A 17937-nucleotide genomic window follows, 5' to 3' on the forward strand; every position below is an offset into this window, starting at 1 on the left:
TCGTCCTACAGTACTGTAGGTTTAGGTTTATTTATATTTTTCATGTGTATATGTTGAGTTTAAAATTGCATTTTAACAACATGCTGCAGCTACCAACAATGGAAATGCTGTTTTGTGTTAAAATGATGTCTTTCTTGTGTTATTGCTTTGCAGGGAAGCTGAGAGTGGACAGAGCTGCACAGAGGACCAACGATCCACTCTCTGCACTTCATACCTGACTGGCCACAGCACCACCCTTCCTCACCCTGGGTGAGGAGGGACCTGACCCCACCTGCACAGAGGGAGTTGTGAACATGCACTTCTGTGTCGGTGGGTTTAGGAGCCTCCTCACACACACACGGATGAAGCCTGTCACTGGAAGATGTCTCCATTGCATCAGCAGGACATAAGCATTTTTACAATATTGCAGTTTGTGATGTTTTATACATGTTGTTATTGCTTCATTTCAAACTAGGAGATATAAAATAAACCAGTTTTCATAATATTTTCTGTGCATTTAGTTGTTTTCTTAATAAGTTATTCAGAACATCATTGCAACCTGTCAGCTTTTTATTGAGGATGTAGAAAGTTGCTGGTGGCCCGAGTGTGTACAGTGGGGTGTTGTGTTTGTCACATGGTGAAAGTGACCTCATGGGGAGCAAAAAGAACAACTGAACAATTTGGGGATTCACAGACTTTGGTAATCGTTAAAAAATGAAGAAAAATTGTTCTGTGTGAACAAGAAGCTCAAATACAGTGGGGCAAAAAAGTATTTAGTCAGCCACCGATTGTGCAAGTGCCCCCACCTAAAATGATGACAGAGGCCAGTAATTTGCACCAGAGGTACACGTCAACTGTGAGAGACAGAATGTGAAAAAAAAATCCATGAATACACATGGTAGGATTTGTAAAGAATTTATTTGTAAATCAGGGTGGCAAATAAGTATTTGGTCAATAACAAAAATACAACTCAATACTTTGTAACATAACCTTTGTTGGCAATAACAGAGGTCAAACATTTACTATAGGTCTTTACCAGGTTTGCACACACAGTAGCTGGTATTTTGGCCCATTCCTCCATGCAGATCTTCTCCAGAGCAGTGATGTTTTGGGGCTGTCGCCGAGCAACACGGACTTTCAACTCCGCCACAGATTTTCTATGGGGTTGAGGTCTGGAGACTGGCTAGGCCACTCCAGGACTTTCAAATGCTTCTTACGGAGCCACTCCTTTGTTGCCCGGGCGGTGTGTTTTGGATCATTGTCATGTTGGAAGACCCAGCCGCGTTTCATCTTCAAAGTTCTCACTGATGGAAGGAGGTTTTGGCTCAAAATCTCACGATACATGGCCCCATTCATTCTGTCCTTAACACGGATCAGTCGTCCTGTCCCCTTGGCAGAAAAACAGCCCCATAGCATGATGTTTCCACCCCATGCTTCACAGTAGGTATGGTGTTCTTGGGATGCAACTCAGTATTCTTCGTCCTCCAAACACGACGAGTTGAGTTTATACCAAAAGTTCTACTTTGGTTTCATCTGACCACATGACATTCTCCCAATCCTCTGCTGTATCATCCATGTGCTCTCTGGCAGACTTCAGACGGGCCTGGACATGCACTGGCTTCAGCAGCAGGAACACGTCTGGCACTGCGGGATCTGATTCCCTGCCGTTTTAGTGTGTTACTGATGGTGACCTTTGTTACTTTGGTCCCAGCTCTCTGCAGGTCATTCACCAGGTCCCCCCGTGTGGTTCTGGGATCTTTGCTCACCGTTCTCATGATCATTTTGACCCCACAGGATGAGATCTTGCGTGGAGCCCCAGATCGTGGGAGATTATCAGTGGTCTTGTAAGTCTTCCATTTCCTGATGATTGCTCCCACAGTTGATTTTTTTCACACCAAGCTGCTTGCCTATTGTAGATTCACTCTTCCCAGCCTGGTGCAGGTCTACAATACTTTTCCTGGTGTCCTTCGAGAGCTCTTTGGTCTTGGCCATGGCGGAGTTTGGAGTCTGACTGTTTGAGGCTGTGGACAGGTGTCTTTTATACAGATGATGAGTTCGCACAGGTGCCATTCATACAGGTAGCGAGTGGGGGACAGAAAAGCGTCTTACAGAAGACGTTACAGGTCTGTGGGAGCCAGAGATTGTCCATGTTTGAGGTGACCAAATACTTATTTGCCACCCTGATTTACAAATAAATTCTTTACAAATCCTACCATGTGTATTCATGGATTTTTTTTTCACATTCTGTCTCTCACAGTTGACATGTACCTCTGGTGCAAATTACTGGCCTCTGTCATCATTTTAGGTGGGGGCACTTGCACAATCGGTGGCTGACTAAATACTTTTTTGCCCCACTGTATAAACCATCCTGACACACTGACACAAATGATCTGCTATCAGTGTTTTCATGAGCCTGGGTGAAGGTAATTTGCATGAGTTTAACCTCCTGGTCAAAAACTTGCATGACTCTGTTAGCACTGTAACTTTCTCCTGTTTATTTATTCATTTGCTTATTGTAGAAGATTAATACGTTCAACAACCGATTCTTACTTGGCCTGAATGTTTGAATGTTTGCAGCTTCAGGTCCTACTGATCAGTTTTAAGTACTGTAGAAAGTGAGCAGCAATTTAATCAAATCCTGGGATGAAATGGGACAAAAGGGTAATGTGACAGCCACATTAGTTCCCTTCCCTCGTTTAACAAAGTGTAAGCAGACTGCTTTACCCTGCAATTTACTGCATGTTATTAGGCTGCATGGTGCAACCACAGTCTGCTAACCACCCGTGGTGATCGAAGGTTTTGAGCTCTTGCTCGAGGTACTGATGAAGCTTTATCAATGCTTGTTAAGTTTCCCAACCACATTTCATCCCGATGGTCCAAGGCTTACATCTTTATGCTCACAAACGTACTTCTGTAATTAATCAGTAACCAGTTTATTTCTTTAAGTTACAGTGTGAGGGGCATTAATGAGCATAAATTAGATTTAACTGGATTATGTGTTTAGGTCAAGAGACACAGACCTTCATCTTTAAGAGGCTCTTCTTAAATGTCTGATCATGTTTGTGTTTGTCTGCAGCATCACTGCAGCAGAGAGGGTATAACACAAGGCCACAGTCATGTGGTATTCTGTCCTGCTATTAAGTGAATAAAATACTGAAAAAAACATCTATCCTGAGCAGACGGGAAAACATGATGGCTGGGTGACAGTCAGGAGGAAGCATAGTCTTAAACAGAAGCCCTGATGCACCACAAACCTGTTCATGTGTCTAACTGTTTCCCCCACTCAGCGACACACCCGCCAGGGATCAAACTCTGGTAATTGGTGATTCTTTTCTGAGACACGTGAAGACAGCAGCAACCATAGTCAATTGTCTTCCAGGGGCCAGAGCAGGCGACACTGAGGGAAATTTAAAACTGCTGGCTGAGGGTAAACCTGAATTCAGTAAAAATATAATTCACATCAGCAATAATGACACCCGGTTACGTCAATCAGAGGTCACTAAAATCAATATTGAATCAGTGTGTAACTTTGCAAACACAATGTCAGACTCTGTAGTCCCCTCCCCAACCAGACCAGGAGTGACATGTTTAGCTGCATGTTCTCCTTAAATTGCTGGCTGTCTGACTGGTGTCCAAGAAATGATGTGGGCTTTATAGATAATTGGGAAACTTTCTGGAGGAAACCTGGTCTGGTTGGGAGACAATCCCACTTTGGATGAAGCAGCTCTTATTTCTAGAAATCTGGCAAATTTATGAAATCCCCTGAAACATGACTATCCAGTGTTGGGACATGTAAGCAGAGTTGCAGTCTCACACACCTCTGCAGCTTCTCTCCTACTGTTATCCCCCTAAAACCCCATCTCCATAGAGACTGTGTCAGCTCACAGACAGACAGAGTATGTAGTGCCTCCATATTATAACTGTGTAATCATATGATATTTTCCTACAGTTGAATTTCTTTACGTGTGGACAGTGATCCGTTATTTTGTCAAACTCTTTAGCTGTATGCACATACTGTGTCTTGTTTCAGTATTCAACCTTTTCCATTTAAAGTTTCATTAAATATCAAAAATGATGTTTCGAGACTTTAATGCAGAATCAAAAAAGAAAAAGTATTTTTTTATTTAGAAACATTTAAAGAGCATCATTTCACACACACACACACACACACACACACACACACACAGACACGTCTTTGTTGTTGTATTAAAGCTCATCTTTGGTGTTGTTGGCTTTTTTTGCCTCCTCAGCTTTCATGGCCTCGATGTACTTCCTCCTGTCTTCATCCTCCTGGATACACAAAGGAGAAAAGTATATTTTTAACTGAAAGAAAAAGGCAGCTCTAAAACACACAGACAGCTATAAAAACACACAAAGGCACAAGTGTAAGGAAGATCATTCACCTTAGCTCTGTATTTTTTGGCTTTCTCCATCTCCTTCTCTACAAACTTAATCAGGGGTTTCAGCTTCTTTTTTCCAGTGTAAACCACCACCTACGACACAGACCACACAGAGATCTCACTGTAATGAGCCTGGTTTCCTCTAAAGAGCAAATAATTCCTTTTTTTAAATCTGTTTTTTGTGATGACATCATGGGCTTTCATAAAAACCATTAATCGTCATGTGCCCAAAGACATAATTGCCTCATACCCTTTCAGCATACAGAGCAGGAAACAAGCAGAGTGATGGGTACGTGCCCTGCACTGACAAGTTGATATCATTGGCTGAAGCATCAATACGAGCGATGACCACGTCCTCGCGCTCCTCAAAGGCCTCAGCTAGTTCCTCCCACAGCGGAAACACAGCGCGGGACTCTTTACTGTAGGGCAGATCTTAAATACAAACACATACGGTTACTTTAGGAAGCCTTCACTGTTTGCACTTTTAATCACAACATAAATTTGAACTTTCCTTGTATCAAATGCCCTAAATAAGGGCATCATTTTTTTTAATCTGTCAAATTTCAACACATTGCTTTGGATGTACCTCTGCAGTCTGTCTATGGATCTTAAATAGAATTTGAGTGATGGTTTTAGCTGAACTACATAAAGGATCGGCACAGACTTGGTTGCTTGTGTTGGTTTGCTCATTGTCTGAAAGGTTAACTGATCATTGCATTGAAGGGGACTTCTTCAAGTGATTGTATTGCCTGGCAGATCTGTTCAAACACTTTTTTTGACTCATCATGTTAGAGAATCTTTTTCCTTATACTCTCAGAGCCCTTTAAATACACTCTGAACAACTCAAATCATGTGCATTTTAAATCTAAAGGCTTGAAGGTGCTGTTTAGCTTATGGGATTCAGAAGGTGGTCGCCAATTTTAGTCACAAATGACTCCCAGTATAACTTAGGGCCCTCTTTAAAAAGAAAAACAAATTAAAGCATGATATTAAAATGAACAGTGTTTACATACAAAACAGGACAAAAACAGTCTTGTCTGGGTTAAAGGCAACTTTCTCCAGATTCATCCCCACCAGCTCCTTCACTGGTTTTTGGTCCCATCCTTCAGGTATCGGCTCGCTCTGCATCTTAGGCTGTTAAAAATACACAAGTCCATTAAACACATAAAGACAAGCTGCCTCCCGGGTTCTGTCTCTGTGCCACATAGCAGAGGAGAGTGGGACTTACCTTAGCTTTGCCCTCGAGGTAGTCCTGGCAGAACTTTTCTATGATCTCTACGTTCAGGGCGTCAGAGGGCAGATGGTAGGTCACGTGATTTGACAGGTTAACCAGTCGGATTAGGGGAGCCTCAAAGTCCCGCACCCGGAAGTACTCCATAATTCTGCCATTGCGAAGCTCAGCCACGTTCACCATCACAAACAAAATCTGACACACAAACATATACAATTCAATTCAATTTTATTTATATAGCGCCAAATCACAACAAAAGTCGCCTCAAGGCGCTTCACAGGTACAGAGAAAAACCCAACAATCATATGACCCCCTATGAGCAAGCACTTTGGCGACAGTGGGAAGGAAAAACTCCCTTTTAACAGGAAGAAACCTCCAGCAGAACCAGGCTCAGGGAGGGGCGGCCATCTGCTGTGACCGGTTGGTGTGAAAGAAGAAAAACAGGATAAAGACATGCTGTGGAAGAGAGACAGAGATTAATAACAGATATGATTCGATGCAGAGAGGTCTATTAACACATAGTGAGTGAGAAAGGTGACTGGAAAGGAAAAACTCAATGCATCATGGGAATCCCCGGCAGCCTACGTCTATTGCAGCATAACTAAGGGAGGATTCAGGGTCACCTGGTCCAGCCCTAACTGTATGCTTTAGCAAAAAGGAAAGTTTTAAGCCTAATCTTGAAAGTAGAGATAGTGTCTGTCTCCCGAATCCAAACTGGAAGCTGGCTCCACAGAAGAGGGGCCTGAAAACTGAAGGCTCTGCCTCCCATTCTACTTTTAAATACTCTAGGAACAGCAAGTAGGCCTGCAGTGCAAGAGCGAAGTGCTCTAATAGGGTGATATGGTACTACAAGGTCATTAAGATAAGATGGGGCCTGATTATTTAAGACCTTGTATGTGAGGAGCAGGATTTTGAATTCAATTCTGGATTTAACAGGAAGCCAATGAAGGAAGCCAAAACAGGAGAAATATGTCTCTCTTTCTAGTCCCTGTCAGTACTCTTGCTGCAGCATTTTGGATTAGCTGAAGGCTTTTCAGGGAGTTTTAGGACATCCTGATAATAAAGAATTACAGTAGTCCAGCCTGGAAGTCATAAATGCATGAACTAGTTTTTCAGCGTCACTCTGAGACAGGATATTTCTAATTTTAGAGATGTTGCGCAAATGGAAGAAAGCAGTCTTACATATTTGTTTAATATGTGCGTTGAAGGACATGTCCTGGTCAAAAATGACTCAAGGTTCCTCACAGTGTTACTGGAGGCCAGGGTAATGCCATCCAGAGTAAGAATCTGCTTAGATACCATATTTCTAAGATTTTCAGGGCCGAGTACAATAACCTCAGTTTTATCTGAATTAAGAAGCAGAAAGTTAGCGGCCATCCAGGTCTTTATGTCTTTAAGACATTCCTGCAGTTTAACTAATTGGTGTGTGTTACCTGGCTTCATGGACAGATAGAGCTGCGTGTCATCTGCATAGCAGTGAAAATTTATGCTATGTCTTCTAATGATGCTGCCTAAGGGAAGCATGTACAATGTAAACAGAATTGGTCCTAGCACTGAACCCTGTGGAACACCATAATTGACCTTAGTGTGTGAAGAGGACTCTCCATTTACTTGAACAAATTGGAGTCTATTAGATAGATATGATACAAACCACTGCAGTGCAGTACCTGTAATACCTACAACATGTTCTAATCGCTCTAATAGGATATTATGGTCAACAGTATCGAACGCAGCACTGAGGTCTAGCAGGACAAGCACAGAGATGAGTCCACTGTCAGAGGCCATAAGAAGATCATTTGTAACCTTCACTAAAGCTGTTTCTGTGCTGTGCTGAGCTCTGAAACCTGACTGAAACTCTTCAAATAAGCCATTCCTCTGCAGATGATCTGTTAGCTGTTTGACAACTACTCTTTCAAGGATGTTTGATATGAAAGGAAGGTTGGAGATTGGCCTATAATTAGCTAAGACAGTTGGGTCTAGAGATGGCTTTTTAAGTAAGGGTTTAACTACAGCCACCTTGAAGGCCTGTGGTACATAGCCGATTATTAGAGATAAGTTGATCATATTTAAGATTGAAGAATTAATTAATGGCAGGACTTCTTTGAGCAGTTTTGTAGGAATGGGGTCTAAAAGACACGTTGATGGTTTGGAGGAAATAATTATTGAAGTTAACTCAGAAAGATCAATTGGAGAAAAAGAGTCTAACTTAACATCAATGGTACTAAAAGTAGCTGTAGATAATATTACATCTGTGGGATGATTATTGGTAATTTTTTTCTCTAATGATAAAAATTTTATTTGTGAAGAAGTTCATGAAGTCATTACTAGTTAAGTTAAAGGGATTGTTGGCTCAGTAGAGCTCTGACTGTTTGTCAGCCTGGCTACAGTGCTGAAGAGAAACCTGGGGTTGTTCTTATTTTCTTCAATCAGTGACGAATAGTAAGATGTTCTGGCTTTTATGGAGGGCTTTCTTATAAAGCAGCAAACTATTTCTCCAGGCTAAATGATGATCCTCTAAATTTGTGACACGCCATTTCCTCTCCAGCTTACGAGTTATCTGCTTTAGGCTACGTGTTTGAGAATTATACCACGGAGTCAGGTACTTCTGATTTGAGACCTTAGTTTTCACCGGAGCTACAGTATCCAGGGTCGTACGTAGTGAGGAGGCAAAGTTATTAACAAGATGATCGACCTCTGTTGGGGTAGCGTTCATATAGCTGCTCTGCTCTATGTTGGTACAGGGCATTGAAGATGATAACAGTGGGTGGATTATATTCTTAAACTTAGTTACAGCACTTTCAGAAAGACATCTACTGTGATAAAGTCTACTCTCCACAGCCCTCAGATGCTCCCATACATCACAACAAGGGCGACGTGCTCTGCAGGGATACTTATGAAAAGGGTCTGCAAAGAGCAGTTTGAGTTGGAGAGCCCAGGAAGAAACATTCTGGCAAGCGCTCACTTTCAAACAACCCTCGTACGACTGAGTAAGTGAAAATGTAAGAATGGACTAAAAAATATGGTCAAAAACAAAGGAAAAATTAAACTTAATCTATGTGCTGTATTCATTCTTCTCTCACTCTGGGAATAGAGTAAGGGTCAGATAGGGTCATTTGTTTATGATTTGCTGTTCTGCAGCCAAATTCCTCACAAGACCTTAGTAAGGAACTGGTTTGGGTAAAAAGTAGGTTTAAGGTGAGGATTAAGTGTATTTACGTGATAGAGTCAAGGTCAGGGTGAAAATACATTATTACTGACCTCAAATGCACAGACATATGTTGTGTACCTTCATCCTGAATGTCTCTGCAGCGGTGCTGAAGGCAGAGAAAATCTCATCAAAGTCTTCTGAACTTTTGTTGACAAAGAGAAGAGCGTGGTTTAACACAGGCAACGATAAGATCTGAGAGGCTGTCTGCAAAAGGAGACAAAGCAGTTCAAACAGGATCAAATCCAGCAGTGAAGCTGGATTTCAGCTGGCACTAATGTAAGGCAACTCAGCACATTTTTAAGTTCAATGGACAGAGCCCTCTACTGGCTGAGATGATCATAACAGGTGCAAATGAAGACATTAAGTTGTAATTGAACCACTAACTGCAAAGGGAGGAGGTCAGGGTGGATAAAGAAGACAACAAACTCCAGCTCTGCGTGCCAAAGTGAGCTTGGGAAAGGTATCTAACCTCCAGTGCATCCATCAGAGTGTGAACGCATGTGATAAAAAGCACTTAAACATCAGTTAAAGTGCTGTGCAAACTAGCTTGATTGCTCTTTCGGAGTATAAAAACACCTTTTAATATAGCGTCATGTATGCCAAAGAGGTGGATAAATATTAAAATTGATTTTCAACATAATGTGATCCAGTACCACCACCACCACCAACAACGACCGCAGTGATAAAGATAAAGTAGAATAATCACCTTTCGGGCAATGTCAACAATAGCCTCATAAAAGTTTATGGCAGAAGAGCTGCATTACACTGCAAGGTGCAAGGTGCTCCTAATAAACTGCTCAGCAAGTGTAGCCTACATGAAAACAGCAATTAGATTTCAGTCAGCAGAGATTTTCCCTGAAAACCATCCCAGTGGATTCAGACCAAACCGTTCCTGTAGCTGTTGTATATGTGTGAAAATACACCATGCACACAACACTCTACCTGCCCGGTGTACTCAGTGACTGGGTCCATCTGGTAGATGGTGATAAAGACGATCAGGACCCCTGTAGATGTCTCGGGTGTCATTTTGTAAGCCTTGATGAGCTTAGACTGCAGTGGGCACACACAGACACACAAACACACACAGTATCACAGGGAAGACTATAACCAACAAGTCTGCTTTATATATTTACGCCTCTTTTGTAAAACTCTGGATGCAACATCAAGATTTCTTTCAGTTATGCGTGTCTTTTTGAAGGCTCACAGTGAGGTTTATGTTTAAAATCTCACTCATGTTTTATGGCATTCACCCACAGCTAATTTCTCTTAATTAAACAGAACTAAAAACAACTAAAGAACTAAAACCTTTCTTCACATAGAGCAATGTCACAGCTAGTGTTGTTTTTGTGAACGGGTGTGTTTGTATGCGTTGTGCGTAAAGAACCTTTTTGAGCATCAGAACAACATCATGTGTGAGGCCGTATTTGGCGATGACGTCATCGTCCTGCGTCACCACAAACCTGACGTCAGGAAGCTCGACCGCTGTGGCGTAGAACACCTGGACGTACTCGTGGTTCAGCTCCTGCTCACACGCAAACGCATAGAAACTGTCGCAGTGCGGTAGATGCACAACATAAGAGAGAAGGGAAATCGAGCGAGGCTTTTGTTTTACCTTAAAGAATCCAACCACTGTCACCTCTTCTGAGGCCTCTGATTGGCTGAGATCAGTGACGAGGTCAGCAGCTGACCCTGCCCTCCGTTTCAGCCAGGTCAAGATGGAAGCCGAGCTCTGAGGAACTTCAGGACAATCCAAGATAACAAATCACTTTACCGTTAATATTTTACCCCAAACAACTAAGATTCAACAGCTGAGTGGATCCTAAAAACTCCTGGTGCTCTGCAGGAAATATGAAACAACAGCCAGTAAACTCTAACCACTGGTGTTTCACAACAAATGGCAGGCTAGTTAACTCAAAGAGACACATATCTGAAAAGTTCAAGGCAAAATTTAATGACAGGGTGTCAGCTTTAACAACTTGGCTGCAGCATGTGCCTCTTTCATCCTGATCTTTTCGCATGTTTCCAGAATAAGAGCAAACTTTCATACAAAAAATGCAATTAAGGTTTGTCCTGGATAACTTTAAAGATATATGGTTCACATGAAAACATAATGACTCCAGCCAGGGCTTTCACTGCTGTTTTTATGATGAAGTCAGAGCACTAGAGGACAAAGCCCTCGAACAGAGGTAGAGGAAGATAGATTCAAATCACAGAGACAAAGCATCTCTTTGTTTCTCTACTGTTTCCTAATAATCAGAACCCTGATTTTTCAGCCACTTTGCCATATGATAAAATAAGTGTGGATCATTTATTTTTCAGCAGTATGCCATATCTAGAGCTACTCCTCTGGGTCATGTCATATCATGTACATTGTTCTTGTTAAAAGAATAAATGAGATGAATGAAACTCTTCTGCACGTACCAGGGCAGGCTACTGGGTTGTGTTTATCTCCGGAGAGGTACAGTCTGATTACCGGGTGGCCTGTCGCGTTCAGTTCTTTAGCCAGGTCCTTCTCTTTTGACACATCAACCACTGCCAGCTTGACCTTTGACCCCTCGAGCTCTGCTGCAGCTCCTTGGAACGCTGCAGACACACGCTGGCTTTCTCCCGACAGAGGGGCAACTGACAGACACGCAGAGGAAATAAGGATTTGATTTCTTACACACCTTGCAATCGCCCGTTTGTGCGCTTAGCATATGAAAGTATGAAGGTCAAAGGTCATCTGTACGAGGCTTGATGTTTAACTTACAGAAGTGCACCAGGAGTTGGTCATGCTTTCTCAGCGCCCTTTTGAAATTCCCCTTCTTCAGCTGTAACACTCCATCTTTCTCTGGGAACTGTTTGTCTTCCTTCGTGTCGGCGGCGACGCACACGCCGAGACAGAAGGCCGTCACGCACAGCAGCAAAAGCCTCTTCATGGCGGTTCAGTCTCACACTGACAAACTGGACAAGCTTGGCAAGAAGGTACGGAGGGAGTGGTGAAAGGGAGGTCTGATGTGTGTATCAGTGCCGAGGAGGTATAACTGTGAATCCTTCCGTTATCTGCCGCCTGGACCCAGCAGCCTATAGTTGATTAACTTTCCTATCTGAGCACTGCTGTATGTCTGCTATTGGCTGCTGTTCATATCAGGCTCTAGTATCTAAACACTAAACCCTAACTTTGTTGCCTGTACAAGGTCACACAGCAGACATAAAAGAGGAAGTTACTCACACATTTGTTGTTTGTGTTCATATGCAAAATGCACCCATTTGCCCTCAAAAATACATAAATGCATGTTTTGTTTTTGGTCCAGTAACGAAACATGACCTCAACTTGGTAGAGATACTAAACATTCACTACAGCATTAAAGGCAGGCAAAGAAAGCCCATTTATCACTTTATTTAACAGCCTTTACATTCCTGAACCCACACTGTCATATCATTTTATCACACTGTTTTTTATACTGGACTTAACAGAGGGTTAGATAACAAGAAAAATGTCTGTACAACAATTGCTACAGTCACATGGTTAGCTTAGCATTAAAGAATAGAAACAGTACCAGGATCACTTAAGCGGGCAAATTATGTTCTATAAAGACTGTTTAATCGTAATCAGGTAAGTAAGAACGTTTTATCTGGTGATATAAACAGCAAAATACCAGAAGTGCTTAAAAAAATAGATGAATACCCCCATTACCTGCAGCCAGTTTGAAGTTTGAGTTTGATTTCGTCTGCAAGAGTAGCTAATTTCGGCTGGTTAGTAAATGTAAGTACCACACAGGTTTTCCTGTTGTTCATATTCTGAGAGATTCACATGAAGCTCCCTCTGTGCTGGATTGTTTCTTGGTCAGACTTGCTGGTCTCCAGTGAAGTGACTGATAGCCAACTAGCTGCAAAACTTTTCCAATCGTGCCAAAGCCAGGTAAGATATACAAGTTGTGTTTGTCTACTCCACATTTACAGTGCAGCTAAGATACCTGTGCTAAAACAAAATTGAAAAGGGTAGCTGCTAATACACACCTCCTTTATTCTTTAATAGGCCTCATTTTAAATTATAACATTGGTGCAGAGTCAAAGGTAATGGGATTAAAAATAAAATCACTACTGAAATCAAACAAACTGCTACACAGAAGTTACACATACAGTCGCTATAAGGAAGGAAAAAGTACACCTGTCAGCTCGAAGGTTTTGCATATCAGGTTTTAACAACAACAAGTACATCCCATGATTCAGTAGCATGTAGAACCAACGTTAGCAGCCACAACCTATTAAAAGTAATCACTTTCTGTGTCCCTTTATAAGTCCCTCTCTCCATTGTGGAGGAATTTTATTCCACTCCACTCTACAGGTTTAAAGGTCATACTTGATCAGTCTTTTTCGAATTGTACTCCCATGAAGTGTAACATTTAACCGAGGCCTGTAGAGTCTGAGATGCAGCTCTTGGATGTTTTGCAGTTTCTCTGATTATTGGATCTTCTGTATGTTGGGGTGAATTTGCTGGGATGTCCATTCCGGGATGACTAGCAGCTGGCTTGAATGTTTTCTACCTCACTGTAAAATGAAGGACTTCAAATTGTTGGTAAATGACCTCACGACCCTTTCCAGATTGATGGAAAATAAAAACGGTGTCTCTAAGATCACTGTTTGTCATTGTGCTAACACACACCTGAATGCTTCAGAGCAGCAAACACCCGAAACCTCTACTTTTATAGAGGTGCTCACATGCGATGATCAGTTAATCAAGTGCATGTGATTAGCAGCACCTGCTGCTTACCTTCCAAGTTTCTGTAGAAACACTAAGGTTTTACTTAGTTTTTCACACACTGCTTCTGCATTTTGGCTTATTTTTTGCTAATTAAATGAGACACAGAATAATATCTCATTGATTTATCATCTATCAAGTCTTCAACTTCAAGACCTGCTAAAGACCAACATTTTTTCAACATTTTTTATCATCTCCTAATAAGAAAAACCTTGGAATTTGAAGAGGGTGTACTTTCTTTGGACCATTTTTATGTGATAGATTTCCAACGTATCACACCCATTAAGGCACTTTAAGGAATTCTATTTATTTATGATTTTCTTTTGATCACATAACATATTTGTAAAGCTAAACATTTACTTGTCAGAGAGTAAACATTGCTGGTGTAAACAAACCTTCTACATGTTGCTAAGTAAATTGAAGTCCTGTAAATCAGTTCAGGAACAGGTTTCAATCAGGCGTGGCTGGCATTTGGACCAAAGCCACACCAGAGAATGAGTCAGTCCCACTGACTGGTTACAGCTGCTTAGAAAGCAGTGCAGCAGAGTTAGGTCACCATTCTCACATGAAATAATAACAGATATAATAAATATAATAATTTAAACCACATAACCTTTTTTCTAACTATCACTTAAGAGTAAAATAGTGCAGTTAGGCAGTTAAAGGTACTTTAAAAACTTCAGTAAATCTGAAAAGCATCAATTTTTGTTTTTTTCGTGTTCAGATATAGAAATCACAGTCAGTTTGATTAAAAAACAATGAAAGCTTAATTATAAATGATAAAAGAATTTAGTGCAGAGCTGTAAAACTCTTTTCATGGTAGAATTTGGACAACTGTGTGTTAAACTTGGGTGCATCCCACTGTCTCATCCCACTGTCTGCAATGAAGAAGGACTGTCCTGCACTTGCACGTCAAACTGTGCCTTTAGGGGAGTGTAAAGTGTTATTGCGGTGTGTCATTTAATCAAAATGACCTCACACTGTAATACATTTGTGCAAAATTAGAAAGTGCGAAAAGTGTTTTTGTGTAATTTCTTTTTCATATTTACATCTTAGAAATGCTTTTCTGCTCGTGTGCCTTAAAGTGTGAAAAAAAAGAAAAATGTCTCAGTACAGCTACCAGCTGTGGTAGTATGTGTGGTGAGCTGGAGTTCCTCTGTAACAAAAGTCTCCACATGACTCCGGGCCATAGATGTCACACTAGCATCACAAGTTCATTAGTTCATTTGTCCACGCTTCGATGTGTAAGGTTAATTAATCAGCACGGGGTCATCTTTTGTGCACGTGCAGAGCGTTTCCACACTGTGGGCAGGAGTGATGTGTGTCTTGCATTCCCCGTACCATTAATGGAATGAGACAGAAGCCGCAGATGAGCCTGAAACACAAGCACAGAAAACGCAGATGAAGCTCTGCTCAAGCTGGTGCACGTGAAATACTCCTCCTGTGTGAGTGTTTTGGGCTCTTACCCCGCCATTGCAAGAATGACACACCAGCACCAAGCAGCTGTCCCAGGTACATGTGTGACCTTACTGGTTACAAGATGACTGCAGTGTGGGCAGCACACCAAACCAGGGGCGCCTCTCAGATATTCCACAGCTATGGGAACAGGCTGCGGCTGGCTCACTACTGCTATTGGCTGAGTTTGTCTGCTGTTGCCCCGTGGTGCAGCACCAGCTGCCATTCAGGAGACAGGTGAAGTTATTAGAAGGAGATAAGAACAGGTAAGGCGGAAGCTTATACACCCACTGGACACTTTGTTAGGTACACCTTGCTAGTATTAGGTTGGACGTCCTTTTCCCTTTCAAAACTGCCTTTACAGCTTCATGGCAAGATTCCAACAACAATTCCAACAAAAAAACAAACAAAAACAAAAAAACAAAACAAACAAAACAAAACAAAACAAAAAAGATTCTCATCTGTTAACTACTTTAAGATTTTGATAAGCTGTGTTTGTTCCTCTGCAAGCTGATTAAAAATTTAAAAGATGAATGGTTTCCATAAAACATATTATTATATTATTGTAGGTAAGTTAAAATCAGATACAGTGATCCAGAATGAATATGTTATTTTTGTTTCATTGTATTTTTATTTCCTTTTCTGTTCAGATCAATAAATACATTGTTATACATTGTTAGTTCACTGATTACACTGCATAAAAAAAAAAAAATAAAAAAAAAAAGATTCCAACAAGGTGTCAGAAACATCCCTCAGAGATTTTCCTCCATATTGACATGATGACATCACACAGCTGCTGCACATCCATGATGCAAATCTTCTGTTCCACCACATCACAAAGATGTTGAATTGAAATCTGATGACTATGGAGGACATTTGAGCACAGTCAACTCATTTTCATGGTCAGGAAAACCAGTCTGAGATGATTTGAGCTTTGTATATGTGGTGTTTATGCTGCGTGCATATACCCCCCACAGTCATTAGGGTCTGCTTCTCTGTTACTCCTGATAATCCCTGCAGTCAAAGGTTATTTCAAAAGCAGCTCGTGTCCTTGCTGTTGCTGCATCAAAACTCTTAAATGACCTCCCAGATGATCTCATGCAAGCATCAGTGAAGACTGTTTTTAAATCTGAGCTGCCTTTTCTGTTAAACTTTTGAAACAGTTGAATTGTCGAGCTGTGATTGGAGGATTGGCTGCTGTAAGCTGCTGTTTTTTTAGGAACCTGTTTATTCTATTTTATTTTGTGTAGCGCACTTTGGTTTTAAATATCCTATAGAAATAAAATGTATTTACTTACTTACACCAAATGACTGACTCTCTTGTCCAATTTTGTTGAGCCAGTTTAAACTGTAGCCTCAGTTTCCTGTTCTTAGCTGACAGGAGAGACACTCAGAGCGGTCTTCTGCCTCGAGGATCGACATGTTGTGTGTTCTGCACATCTTCTGCATATCTTGTTTCCTGATGCCTTTCTATGAGCTTGGCATCAACAAGGTATTTTGATCCAGAGAACTGCAGTTCACTGGATATTTTTGGCCCATTTTATGTAAACCCTAGAGATGGTTGTGTGGAAAAATCCCAGGAGATCAGCTTTTTCTGAAATACTCAGACCAGCCTGTCTGACGAGAACAACCGTGTCACATTCAAAGCAACGAATGCCACCTTTCTTCCCCATTCTGATGCTCCTTTTCAATTTCAGCATGTTATCTTGACCATATCTGCATACCTAAATGCATTTAGTTACCTCCCTGTGATTTTCTCATGAGATACTTGCATTGACAGACAGATAAAAAAGTGTACCTAACAAAGTGGCCAGTAAATGTAAATAGCAGTAAAGAGATCATGCTTATAGTAAAGATATAGTCTTGATACTTGCCTTGTCGGGAACGTGAGGACGCAGCAGCTGGAGCAGAAGCAGCAGCGCGAGCACGAGAAGCATGCGGATTAACTGTAACACAGAAAAACCAAAAGAAATGCTTAAAGCTAATGTAGCTTTTTAAATACTTACACTTTGACCCTTAAAGCCTGAACCATGAAATAATTGCCAGAAAATTCAAGATTTTTGAAAATATTGTGAACCTTCTGAGAAAAAAAAAAAAGAAAAATAAACATATTCATTTACATAGATGAGTTTACTTTGAAATTATATTTGTTACATTTGTTTCTCTCTCTAGTGCTGTTTAGGCTTTTCACGCGGCATCACATAGAAGTCTCAAAAACTCAAAAAAACTCATGGATCAAATATGATACGATAGGCACTCTGGGGTTAAAATACAAACATTTGGTAAGTAGACATACTGACTGCATATGGACTGACGCTCTTACATTGTGAAACCAGGGTGCAGCACATAGAGACTTAACTGAACTTGCTGAGCATGCCTACATGCCTAAATGCCTTGGTTTGCTGCCATGTGATTGGCTGATTTGATATTTCCGTTAATGAGCAGTTGAACAGGTGTACATAACAAAGTCAATATTAAAGGTGCATTAAAGGTCTTTATACTTTGAGTAGTGGGATGGACTATGACTCCAGTGCTTTGGTGGGGAGGCGAGGACACGGCAGTCGGCACAGACAGGACAGGAAAAGGATCTGGCTGAACTGTAACTGTGGTTTAAAAAAAGAAAAAGAAATGTTTACATGTTATTTTACAGTCACACTAGTGTTTCCTTCCACACTTAAACCCTTTAACAACTTAAATGGGGCTTTTAGGTAATAATTTAAATAATTTTTTTTTTTTTTTAATTTACTTCAGAATGCACTGAAGTGGTTGTCTGGCAGAATAAAAGCATAAATACACCTAATGACGACATTTCTACAAATCAGCCTGGTAAAACTGGTATTTCATGTATACGGTATGCCAAAAAAATAAACAGAAAAGGACACATGTTCATATGTAATCTGCCTAGCGTGTACATCCTGTCAGC

The 17937-nt window shown here is 41.1% G+C and overlaps 1 protein-coding gene across 2 annotated transcripts; it reads right to left on the bottom strand.

The window, feature by feature from the left end:
* Window positions 1-4070: 4070 nt before the first annotated feature.
* On the bottom strand, window positions 4071-15229 carry zgc:136472 (uncharacterized protein LOC678514 homolog). Of its 2 annotated transcripts, XM_039612989.1 has the most exons (13): window positions 15026-15229; window positions 12495-14934; window positions 11568-11770; window positions 11240-11440; window positions 10431-10555; window positions 10203-10340; window positions 9761-9868; window positions 8897-9022; window positions 5608-5805; window positions 5393-5513; window positions 4630-4811; window positions 4383-4472; window positions 4071-4269 (listed from the first exon to the last, which is right to left on the bottom strand). In XM_039612989.1, the coding sequence occupies exons 3-13, from the start codon at window positions 11734-11736 to the stop codon at window positions 4186-4188; spliced, it is 1542 nt and encodes a 513-aa protein (XP_039468923.1). In that variant the 5' UTR covers window positions 11737-11770; window positions 12495-14934; window positions 15026-15229; the 3' UTR covers window positions 4071-4185. The 2 variants fall into 2 exon arrangements, with proteins under 2 accessions (XP_039468923.1, XP_031585691.1); XM_031729831.2 differs by lacking the exons at window positions 12495-14934; window positions 15026-15229 and having other exon boundaries at window positions 11568-11865.
* Between the last annotated feature and the right edge of the window lie 2708 nt (window positions 15230-17937).

The sequence above is a fragment of the Oreochromis aureus genome, linkage group 6 (assembly GCF_013358895.1).
Source record: "Oreochromis aureus strain Israel breed Guangdong linkage group 6, ZZ_aureus, whole genome shotgun sequence".
In the NCBI taxonomy this organism is placed as follows: Eukaryota; Metazoa; Chordata; class Actinopteri; order Cichliformes; family Cichlidae; genus Oreochromis; species Oreochromis aureus.